The following is a 12,211-nucleotide window of genomic DNA, read 5'->3' as shown; positions in this document are numbered from 1 at the left end:
AAGCTTTGCTGGATAAAACATTCCCACTTTTGCCTGACCAGGCGGTGGTGCAGTGGATAGAGCATTGGACTGGGATGTGGAAGACCCAGGTTTGAGACCCCGAGGTCGCCAGCTTGAGCGCGGGCTCATCTGGTTTGAGCAAAAGCCCATCAGCTTGTACCCAAGGTCGCTGGCTCCAGCAAGGGGTTACTCAGTCTGCTGAAGGCCCGCAGTCAAGGCACATATAAGAGGGCAATCAATGAACAACTAAGGTGTTGCAACATGCAATGAAAAACTAATGATTGATGCTTCTCATCTCTCTCCATTCCTGTCTAGTCTGTCCCTGTCTGTCCCTCTCTCTGACTCACTCTCTGTCTCTAAAAAAAACCAAACAAAAAAAAAATGTTCCCACTTTCAATTATTAATAACCACCATAAGAATGAAACACCTAACTATTGCAATTTTCTTCCTTATTTGCATACAAGTAGAAATTGTTTAATTTTCTTTAAGAAATCAGCAACAAATTCTTAAGATAGCATTTTTAATAAAATAAGAGTTGGACTACCTTTTTAAAATTTTTTTTAAGAGTTGGACTACTTTTAAAATACTATATTTAGTACCAGTTACATTATATTTTTGATATATATGGATAGGAAGAAGAAATTATAAAAGTGACATGGATAAGACTCTATTTCACTGACTTATAGAACATTTTGGCCAAAGAAATTTTCAAAAGCATCTAGTCTAGGGAAGTGACTTGCCTCAAGTCACACAGCTAGTTAATTGCAGAAGAGAATCTAGAAGCAAACTGCAATGCTCTTCCTATTTATACCTTGTGGCCCCCTGGTTTCTGCTTTCCAGTTTGCAATCTAGAGGAGGCATGAAAGTTATAAACACTATCTAAAATAAGCATTTATAAGAAGACACAAATTGTTTCTATTTTGTATAACAGAGAATAGAGAAAAATATGAAGGGTAAACATTTAAAAAGAAGACTTCATGAAACACTAGAATTTCCTTAATAAATGACATAAAAGAGACAAAAAAGGCAAGTGGAAAACTCACAAAGGCTAGAAGGGATCAAGTTATGAATGAAAAAGTTATGTACAGTATTTACCTAAATTGAATATAAGGGTTTAACGGAAGAATAATGAGAAATAGGGAATTTATTTAGAACTGGGATACTGGACCTTAAATTTATGATGATGAAAACGGACTTGTGTTTCCAGAAGGAATAAGCTAACAAAGTGAGTATTTTCTCTACTCCTCTTTACAGGTCATTAATCGTCAAGTACAGAATTTTAACTGATGAAAGGTTTACTATGGAGTTTATATATTTTTGTGCAGAAAGAAGTAGAAATTAAAATTCTTCCTATTCTCACCTTTAAATAGTTCAGGTGATAATCCAAAAGAACAGTGGCATTAGCGATGCTGTCCTTTGTTCCCACAAAAACAAATGGTACCATACCCTGGAAAAGAAATGTCAACAATTATCCTATAAAATAATGGATCTGAAAAAAAATGCAAATAATGACTAAATTCCTAGCACAGGGATTTAACAAACAGTAGGTACACAAATGTTTGTTGAAAATATAAGTCAGTACATGAAAATAAAGTAGCTGATATATTTTACACTGTGAATATACTGTGAATAAGGACAAATCAATATAGCAACCCCTTAAATACACCAGGTTATTATGTTATAAACACTACAATTAAATGTTGGCTAAGTCACAAATTATGTAATTCAGAATTAAACAGGCTTTAACATGAGATGCATGAACAAAATGAATAATTTCTCTAGAATTTTTATCGAAATCAAATTCTTTTAAAATAATTCAAAAATTAGATACTAGGGTACAAAAATAAAAGGTAAATCAATTTTGCTAACCAAGTCAACAGAGTACAAACAAAACACAAACAGAATTAGGATACATTACAATGCACTAATTATTACGTGAGGGGGAAAAAAACCTGGCATATCTATCCATGGGTTTAAGATTTAACATTTCAATACATGCTACGATAGGGTCAACGCATTCACTTGGAACACAATAATGTGTTCTGAAAATTATAAAAGGCTGAATCACAAGTAAAGTTTCATCTTCTTTTATGCTACTATGTTACTATAAGGACAGGTTTTAAAAAGTAGTATACCAAAAATTTATATTTCCAGCCCATCAGTAAAAATGAGAAGAAAACCACTATTTCTTGTTACAAGTTATAGGGAAGCCTAGGCCAGTTGTGTAAACTAACAGCTGGCAGTTATGACATTCAAAGTTGAGAACAATTTAACATTTTTATGAAGAAATAAATACACATGGTTACTGATATTCACAAGTGACTAAAAAAAAGCATACAATGGCTCTGATGTGGATATAATATTGTAATTTTCTAGAAGAAGTTTCTAGGTGTTAGAAGCCAAGAAGCTGTCTCTTTAGCAAGTATCACTCTTTTAAAAAGAGCATTCATTTGTTAGATGTAGCTACTGCTGGGCTGCTTTTGCTTGCTTGCATTCAGTACACAGCATCTTAAACGGATGTGGGGCTGGAACAGGTTTTTTTCTTTTTCCTTCCACATGAACAAGGCTGTTGATGGGGAACAAAACTGAACAATTAGGAAATACAACTTGCAGACTGACCTTTATCTGGTAGAAAAGGCACTGCTTCGTAGCAGCAATGAGCACCTGAAGAATCAGGTGTGACTGAAAACCCATAGGCTTCATAATGGATATTTTTTTGCATCAAATAATATATAAACTATGGAAATTATCAGGCCTATGGATCAGATCTTTCCAAAAACATTTTTGACTGCTGAGTTTTTTCCCCAACTGACTGTTACAAAGCAGTTAACCACACTATTTTCCAAAATGTTACATGATGAAATGCTATGCCCTTCTCTCTGATCACATACAACCAAAATAAGCTAGAAACGCTGTCACAAATTTAGTTTAATCGACTTCGGGACAAATAATTAAAAAAATTATTTTTCAACATGTCCAAACTGTAATTTAAGTATATTGCTAGTGGATCAGAATAGTAAATTAAAATGGAAAATAAAAGTGACAGTAGAATGGTGGCCTTCCATACTCACACCAAGGAAAAGTGACTCCCTATTCTGGGATGAGAACTGAGTTGGATTGGATATTCCTGATCCACTTGAGGTTATAGTTCCCTTTATAAAAAGGTATTTTTTTTAATCTCTTGTGGGTGAAAACACTTTTTTTCCATAAACAATTCTCACGAGCCATGTAAGGGTCCCTGTGCTCAATGAATGCACAATGTGGTTTAGGAGTTGGACAAGTGAACGTCTATGTACTAAATGCTACAATAGGGTCAGTGCATTCACTGGGGCATGGAAGGAAGAAAGGCCTTTCAGTCAGTGAGGGACAGGGAAGCTGTGGCAAGTACACACGGAAAGCTGCATAAGGAGTAAAGTCAAAAAGCAAGATGGTAGGAAGAAAAGTGCTCTAGGCAGAGAAAATGTAGGCATTCGTTAAGAAGCAACAGATGATATAACTGTTCAGAGACCTCTAAGTACTTCAGTATGGCTCAAGCTCTCTAGAGTGCAAAGGGGAGGAGTTATAACAGATGATACTGGACAGTGACCATGAAAGAAAGGCCTTATAAGCAACAGGAAGAGATCTGAGCTTTCTCCCAAGGGCAATAAATCCACATACCCACAAACACTCCTCCACCAGCCTCCAACCCTGTTGATCATTTGTAGTCTCTCTTAACAAGAGGGATAAACATTAAAATATAAAATTAAAATGTATTTTTCAAGGAATGTTTTCCTACCTGCCAAGCCTTGAGTTCAGGTTTCTGGGATTCCCCTGCTACAATTGATGAAACCACTAACACCTAAAGCGGTATAAGGAATGCAAGTGATGTCATTAACTATAACAAATGATACACAGAAGCCTGAACGCAGGACTTTCACTGTAGGGTTTCTAAAGTCATTTCTAAACAGTTAGGTTAGTTTGAATATTGAAAACCAGTTTCTAAAATATGATTATAAGTACTAACTAATGCATCTAACAGATGGTACATTTTGAACTACTACAATGTGGAGAGATACAGCATAAAAAATTAAAGTCCACCCTCAAAAGAAAAACATGACCATTAAATGCAACCCCAGATTTTATGTTTACAACATAAGATGTGTCAGTGTAATTTGAAAAGTAGGTATCACTTTGATTTGTAATATCTCATAAGCTAGCAAATAGATATAAAAAAGAATACAACATGGGCAGCCTATAAGCCTAACCACAGAAAATACCCAAAATCACCAACTGTAACATCTGGGTCAAAGAAATTATTTTTAGTGTAATTCGAAATGACAAATATTTCTTACCCTCTGGACTTTTGTACTGTTAGGTTGAGAAAAATGAGTGCTGTTTTCCTTTATATCTATGTGTTTTTTTTCTTCTGAGGGAGTAGGTCCAACCCTTGAGCTACTGGAAGGTAGGGAATTTGGTGGCATAATTTCCTTGGTAAAACACATAAAACACATAAGAGAAAAAAGAACCAATTTTTAAGACTTTATTTAGTTCCATTATTCTATCAATGATCATATTTTAAGAATATAAACTATTATCAACAATTTTGGTAAACAAAATAGAATGCAACAATCAAAAAAATCTTGCACAAAAGGCTAAAAAATATGTGAAAATTAGGGCAATTTTGGTGGATTTTATTTTAAATACGGTATCACTGTATACAAGAGCATGCCCTCACTCCCCACCCACACAAATACTTATATATACACACAAACTATAAAAGCCAAAGAGTAAAAGCCAGAAAACCTAAGCAGTGTTCCAATTTTGTCTCAGTAACATTAAGTGATATTTGAAAAGTGCTTTATACTTTTCTTTTAAATTATGACAACTCATTTTAAAGATAAAGAAATAAGACTTAAAGGGGTTAAAATGACTAATCCAAAGTCACAGCATTAGAGAATGACAGAGGCCATATCTACAAACGTATCATTAACTCGCAAGCCTGATAATCAGAACTTTTTTTTTTGACAGAGACAGAGAGACAGTCCTAGAGAGGGACAGATAGGGACAGACAGGAAGGGAGACGAGAAGTATCAATTCTTCATTGTGGCTCCTTAGTTGTTCACTGATTGCTTTCTCATCTGTGCCTTGACCGGAGGGCTACAGCAGTGAGGGACCCCTTGCTCAAGCCAGTGACCTTGGGCTCAAGCCAGCGACCTTGGGCTTCAAGCCAGCGACCTTTGGGTTCAAGCCAGTGATGATAGGGTCATGTCTATGATCTCACGCTCAAGCTAGTGACCCCACGCTCAAGCTGGTGAGCCGGTGCTCAAGCCAGATGAGCCAGTGCTCAAGCAGGAGACCTTGGGGTTTCAAACCTGGGTCTTCTGTGTCCCAGTCCGACGCTCTATCCACTGTGCCACTGCATGGTCAGGCGATAATTACAACTTTTATATCTATATTATGTGTGTATCAGAAACCTCTAAATTAATATCAAATTAAAAAACATACTTTTCTTAGATAAACCAGAAACATATGCACTAGATAGAACATACCTCTTCTTGTGGAACATTTTTCTCATTTTCGGCTTCAATTCTCACCCTCACAACTCCTGACTTGTCCACAATTTCTTGAATCAGTTTTCCATTTTTTCCTATTACTTTGCCTAAGTTAAGAAATGGATAATTCATGTTTGGTTTTAAGAATACATACCTTAAACCAGTAAGCATACCCAACTATAAACCATCTCATTATTTTGTATAAAACTGTGACAGCAAAACAGATTCTTCAAATGAAAAGACAGAGTTAAACTGGTTTTCTATTTTGCTAAGTCATGATTGTTTAAACTCTTTTGGTTAGGTATTAGAGTTGATTAATACGAGCTGATAGGATAATTTTGAATTTTAAAGTCAGTTCAAAGACAGGCTCTTATTTTGCACAAAAAGGTACACTTTACATTTGCAAGTACAGTGGTATCACGCTTCCTTCAAAATTATATTAAAATTAACAAAAAGGATAGATAACAGAAAATATACTTTTATAATCATTTGATAATTTCAATTGCATCTGTACCTGATTTGAATCTGCTTCTTTGCCTATGGTAAATATAGTCATGCACTGCTTAACAATGGGGATATGTTCTGAGAAATGCTTAGCTGGGCAATTTTGTCACTGTGCAAACATCAGAGTACACTTACACAAACCTAGATGATATAGCCTACTGCATGAATAGGCTATATGGTATTGCTCCTAGGCTACAAGCCTGTACAGCACATTATTGTACAAAGCAGTAAGAGATTAAATTAAGCATAAGAGAAAATGATGCAATCAACAGAGTTGAAAATTATGAAATATTGAGGCTACTGCTGGTATAACACAGCATACTGTTTTACAGCAAACTTTTTTTTTGGTAAGTAGAAAGACTACATCTTAAAATAACGATAAATACAGCACAGTAAATACATAAACCAGTAACATGGGCATTTATTATCATTACGATGTACTGTGTGCTCTCCATCTTTTTATGCGCTATACTTTCACATGACTGCCAACACAGGTTTGTTTACATCAGTTCACCACAAACGTGAGTAATGCACTGCACTATGATGTTACAAAGCCTAAGACATCACTAGGTGAAAAATATTTCCAGCTCCATTATATTCTTATGGGACTACTGCAGTATATGCAGTCTGTCGTTGACTGAAATGTCATATGCAGCATATGACTATTTTTAGAAATTTTAAAATTTATTTATTGATTTTAGCAAGAGAAGAATGGAATAGGGGGAGGGGGAGAGAAACATCAGTATATTCCTGTATTGAACCTGTAACCTCTGTGCTTTGGGAAAATGCTCTAACCAACTGAGCAATCCAGTGAGGGCTATTTTTAAAATTTTATGTGACACATTTATAAAAGATCCTCTAAGTTTTATATTGGCTTAAGCAGCTATAATTACATCGAAAAATGGTGCCCGTTCTTCAGGCCAATGTGCTAACAGAATATTACTCCTATGCATTATTCACAAATTATATCAGTATACTAAAAAGCGAAAGAATAAGTCACAGAGTAAAAAACTTAAAAATCACACTTTAAAATCATTCAGAACCACAATGAAAAAGCTCAAAACCTGTTTAAGTATTATTCAACTTCTGTTAAAACACCAAAGACTTCAGGCACTCACTCAATTATTTCCCTCAATTTATAAAATTCAGTCATACCTACATAATGTAAACTACAAAGCATTGTTAAGGGAAATCGAAAAAGATACAATGAAATGGAAAAATATTCCTTGTTCTTGGGTAGGAAGAATAAATACATTCAAAATGGCCATATTACCCAAAGTGATATGCAAATTTAATGCAATTCCCATCTAAATTCCAATGTCACTTTTTTAAAAAATGGAACAAAAAATCATCAGGTTTATATGGAACTATAAAAACCCCAAATAGCCAAAGTAATCCTAAGAAAAAAGAACAAAGGTGAGGGCATTACAATACCTGACTTCAAATTATATAATAGAGCCATGATAATCAAAACAGCATGGTATTGGCAGAAAAATACACACTCAGACCATTGGAATAGAATAGAGAGCCCAGAAATAAAACCACATATATATAGTCAAATAATCTTTGATAAAGGGGCCAACACACAGTGGAGAAAAGAAAGCCTCTTCAATAAATGGTACTGGGAAAACTAGAAAGCCACATGCAAAAGAATGAAAGTTGACTACAGTTTGTCCCCCTGTACTAAAATTAATTCAAAATGGGTCAAGGACCTAAATATAAGTCCTGAAACAATAAATTACATAGAAGAAAACATAGGTACTAAACTCATGGACCTTGGCCCTAAAGAGCACTTTATTAATTTGACTCCAAAGGCAAGGCAAGGGAAGGGAAGGCAAAGATAAATGAATGGGACATCAGACCAAGAAGCTTTTGCACAGCAAGAGAAACTGACAAAAAAACAGAGAGCCAATTAAATGGGAGATATTTTCAAACAACAGCACAGACAAGGGCCTAATATCCAAAATATACAAAGAACTCATAAAACTCAACAACAAGCAACAATCCAATAAAAAAATGGGAAGAGGACATGAACAGACACTTCTACCAGGAAGAAATACAAATGGCCAACAGATATATGAAAAGATGCTCATCTTCATTAGCTATTAGAGAAATGCAAATCAAAACTACAATGAGATACCACCTCACACCTGTTAGATTAGTTATTATCAACAAGACTGGTAATAACAAGTGTTGGAGAGGCTGTGGAGATAAAGGAACCCTCATTCACAGTTGATGAGAATGTAAAGTAGTACAATCATTGTGGAAGAAAGTATGGTGGTTCCTCAAAAAATTAACAATAGAACTATCATATGACCCAGCAATCTGTTTTGATATACCCCCCAAACTCAAAAACAATGTTACCTAAAGACACGTGCAGCCCCATGTTCATTGCAGTATTGTTCACAGTGGCCAAGATGTGGAAACAATCAAAAAGCTCTTCAATAGAAGATTGGATAAAGATGTGGCACATATACACTATGGAATACTACTCAGCCATAAGAAATGATGACATCGGATCATTTACAACAACATGGATGGACCTTGATAACATTATACGGAGTGAAATAAGTAAATCAGAAACAACTAAGAACTTATGATTCCATACATAGGTGGGACACAAAAATGAGACTCATGGACATGGACAAGAGTGTGGTGGTTACCAAGAGGAGGGGAAGGGAAGAGAGGGAGGAGGTGGGAGGAGGGGAGGGGCACAAAGAAAACCAAATACAGGGGTCCCCAAACTTTTTACACAGGGGGCCAGTTCACTGTCCCTCAGACCATTGGAGGGCCGGACTATAAAAAAAAAAAACTATGAACAAATCCCTATGCATACTGCACATATCTTATTTAAAAGTAAAAAAACAAAATGGGAACAAATACAATATTTAAAATAAAGAACAAGTAAATTTAAATCAACAAACTGACCAGTATTTCAATAGGAACTATGCTCCTCTCACTGACCACCAATAAAGAGGTGCCCCTTCCGGAAGTGTGGCGGAGGCTGGATAAATGGCCTCAGGGGGCCGCATGCGGCCCACGTGCCATAGTTTCGGGACCCCTGACCAAATAGAAGGTGATGGAAGACAATTTTACTTTGGGTGATGCATATACAACATAATCAAATGTCAAAATGACCTGGTGATGTTTTCTCTGAATCTATGTACCCTAAGTAATCAATGTCACCCCATTAAAATTAACTGCCTAAATAAAAATAAATATATAAATAAAATAAAATTCAGTCATATAATTAAACTGGGAAGTGACTGCTTTCATAACCATCATTATGCATTAGTGTAAAGCAATACATTACAGAGGTAAGAACCACTGATTCTAGAAATATATATGTAAATTTCATTTAATTCCAGGGGCTCTCTCAAAGTACCTAAAACCCTGTGCACTGGCCATGTGCTTGCACTACCATCTAATCCAGGGGTCCTCAAACTATGGCCCGCGGGCCACATGCGGCCCCTTGAGGCCATTTATCCGGCCCCCGCCACACTTCTGGAAGGGCACCTCTTTCATTGGTGGTCAGTGAGAGGAGCATAGTTCCCTTTGAAATATTGGTCAGTTTGTTGATTTAAATTTACTTGTTCTTTATTTTAAATATTGTATTTGTTCCCGTTTTGTTTTTTTACTTTAAAATAAGATATGTGCAGTGTGCATAGGGATTTGTTCATAGTTTTTTTTTATAGTCCGGCCCTCCAACGGTCTGAGGGACAGTGAACTGGCCCCCTGTGTAAAAAGTTTGGGGACCCCTGACCTAATCTAAGGAAGGGAAGGAGGAAAAGTTTGCAAGTCAAATTTGTTTTGAGACAATCTTACGTAAGACTCCAGGGAAAGCGTTCATAAACAGGATCTTGTAGTTCTAATCAGCACTGCCTTAGTACTCATGCGGCAGGTGGTAGACTCACTCAGCCCTATAACTTTGGCCAGTGGTCAGGAAACAGAACTGACACCACTAAGCCAGAACTCCTGACCTATGTGCTTTTGTCAATCATTTCTGCTCTTCTTCTCTTCTAATGAAAAGGAATGGAAGAAGTTATATGGAGTTTTCCCACAGTTTGTTTTTAAACTATCATGCACATTTCATAAATTAATGATGATTTTAATAAAGATCTATGAGTTAGCAATAAGAAAATTGAGATTTTTGTACATTTCTATTAATATCTTAACTATCCTAAATATTGTATGTTAACTAAAGCTGATGGAAAAATTAAAGAAATTCACTATCAAAGTGAGTGAAGGACAAGCAAATATTTAGAAAAGATAAATTACTGTACATACTAAGAGTTTATAAAAAATAAAGAGATCATAAATGATATTGTAAGACTCAAAGAAAACTCATGGCTAAAGATCTACCTTTGGATACCTCCCACTCAAGATCTGCCTTGACAAATCTTATTACACAAAAATCCTTTCTGAAAACTACCAACGTTCCCAGTGTTGAAGTAAACACTCTTAAAACAGAACTGTTTTATTTTACTAACTAGAAGCAAAACAAAAATCAAGCTGATTGTACTTCAGTAAGTTTTCCTGTGAAACATCACTTCTGAAACTCTCTTCTCACCAGTTAAAACTGGAGGTAGCTTTTACTTTAAATAGTAAATAATCCAATTCTTCATTACACAGTTATTTCAAAATCCCAGTTAGTACATTTCTGCTCTACTGAACTGGATGAACTTGTTCTGAATATGGGGAAGGAAAGAAAATTAACATTTAGAGTTCCCTATTATGTTCACAGCTTCCACAGCTTAGATAATACCTATATCTAGCCAGCTATATACTCCTATTTAGTCATCACAATCACCTTGTGAGGTGGACACTATTTTCACATTTGTTTTAGAGGTGAGAAAAGAAAGACTCAGGAGGGCTAAGTCAGTTGCTAAATGTCAAATAGTTACCAAAAAAGTGAACTAAAACTGAAATCTAGATCCAACTACAATACCCAAGAACTTTTCCTGATCATCATGCCATCTCCAAAATAACTTTAATGAATCTGACACATTTAAGTTTACATTTGGTAAATTTTGCTTAATAAATTGTAAATAAGAAAAATAAATATAACATCATTTAATTTGAGGTAATTATCAGGTGGTGTACAAACTGCTGTGTAAGTTATCTCAATAGTCAGGTTCTTTAGTTGTTTGTAGCATACAGTTAAGTGATTAATTCTGCATTATTTAACTAGTATTTATACTTTAATTTCAATCGAACTAACTTTCTTTGGACAAAATATTACTTCAAGTGTTCTTTTTAAATGGCAGAGGAAGATAGATTATAATTCTATTCTAACAAAAGAAAAAAACAGGATAAGTAGTATAGAAACGGAATGAAATGAATGGGAAGTCCTTATTTTCTCATTGTTTAAACTTTCAAAAGGGCATGAATTAGTTTTATAATTAGTCATAATATAAAATTTAAAAGATGTATAGGCAGTATGTCCCAATTGTATTTATAAATTTAAAACATATATAGTGTTTTTAAATCAGCAGCTTGATTCATTCTACTAAAGATATCTTCAGAGACTGGTCCAACATGGCAGCGGAGTAGGCGGACGCATAGATGCCCAGCTCTCACCACCAAACTGGAATACAAATCAATTTAGGAAAAATCAGCATGAAAAACCAACTCTGAACTGCAAGAACAGCCCTCAAAAACCAAGGAGCAAAGAAGAAGCCACAATAATCCTGGTAGGGAGCGCCTGAATCTACTCTGCTTACAGAAACAGAGGGGGGGGTGAGGCTGAGAGCCCAGAGGGGATCTCACATAGGGAAAAGAGCAGAAACCACTGCTCACAGCCACTTACCTGGCGACCAGGGAGCGAGGTGTGTTGAAAAGACCAGCTTATCTCCCAAGTGGAAAGGACAGGGACAGGGACAGACTGTGGAATGCAGACAGGCTAAGGAATGCAGGAAACGAACTAAAAAAGCTGACTCATCTGTGCTGGAGGCGGCCATAGCTGGGGGAGGGACTGAACCTTTCACAAACAGAGCTGAAGTGCTTCCGGATCAGAGATCTCCAGACATCTATCCAACTCCAATCAGCGCAACAAGACACAGCTGAAAACAAGAAGTGGGGAGGAGGGACAGTAACTCAGGTCTCCATGGAGATCTGAGATACACCTCCCCCTACTGAAGCTGAGAAAACACCCTGCCCCCAGTGCGATTAGCTGG

The 12,211-nt window shown here is 36.0% G+C and overlaps 1 protein-coding gene across 16 annotated transcripts in view; it reads right to left on the bottom strand.

The window, feature by feature from the left end:
- Window positions 1–12,211, bottom strand: part of FMR1 (fragile X messenger ribonucleoprotein 1) — a 61,007-nt gene that overhangs the window by 13,424 nt on the left and 35,372 nt on the right. For 13 of the 16 annotated variants that reach the window (XM_066248805.1, XM_066248810.1, XM_066248809.1 and 10 more), the window contains exons 10-13: window positions 5,529–5,638; window positions 4,332–4,466; window positions 3,776–3,838; window positions 1,361–1,447 (exon numbers count right to left, since the gene is read on the bottom strand). In XM_066248805.1, coding sequence (XP_066104902.1) covers window positions 1,361–1,447; window positions 3,776–3,838; window positions 4,332–4,466; window positions 5,529–5,638 — 395 coding nt within the window. The remainder of the gene's footprint in view (window positions 1–1,360; window positions 1,448–3,775; window positions 3,839–4,331; window positions 4,467–5,528; window positions 5,639–12,211) is intronic. The other 3 variants (XM_066248814.1, XM_066248819.1, XM_066248807.1) reach the window with 1 other exon arrangement.

The sequence above is a fragment of the Saccopteryx bilineata genome, chromosome X (assembly GCF_036850765.1).
Source record: "Saccopteryx bilineata isolate mSacBil1 chromosome X, mSacBil1_pri_phased_curated, whole genome shotgun sequence".
In the NCBI taxonomy this organism is placed as follows: Eukaryota; Metazoa; Chordata; class Mammalia; order Chiroptera; family Emballonuridae; genus Saccopteryx; species Saccopteryx bilineata.
The sequence above is the reverse complement of the archived record's forward strand: the minus strand, read 5'-3'. Positions and strand labels throughout refer to the sequence as shown.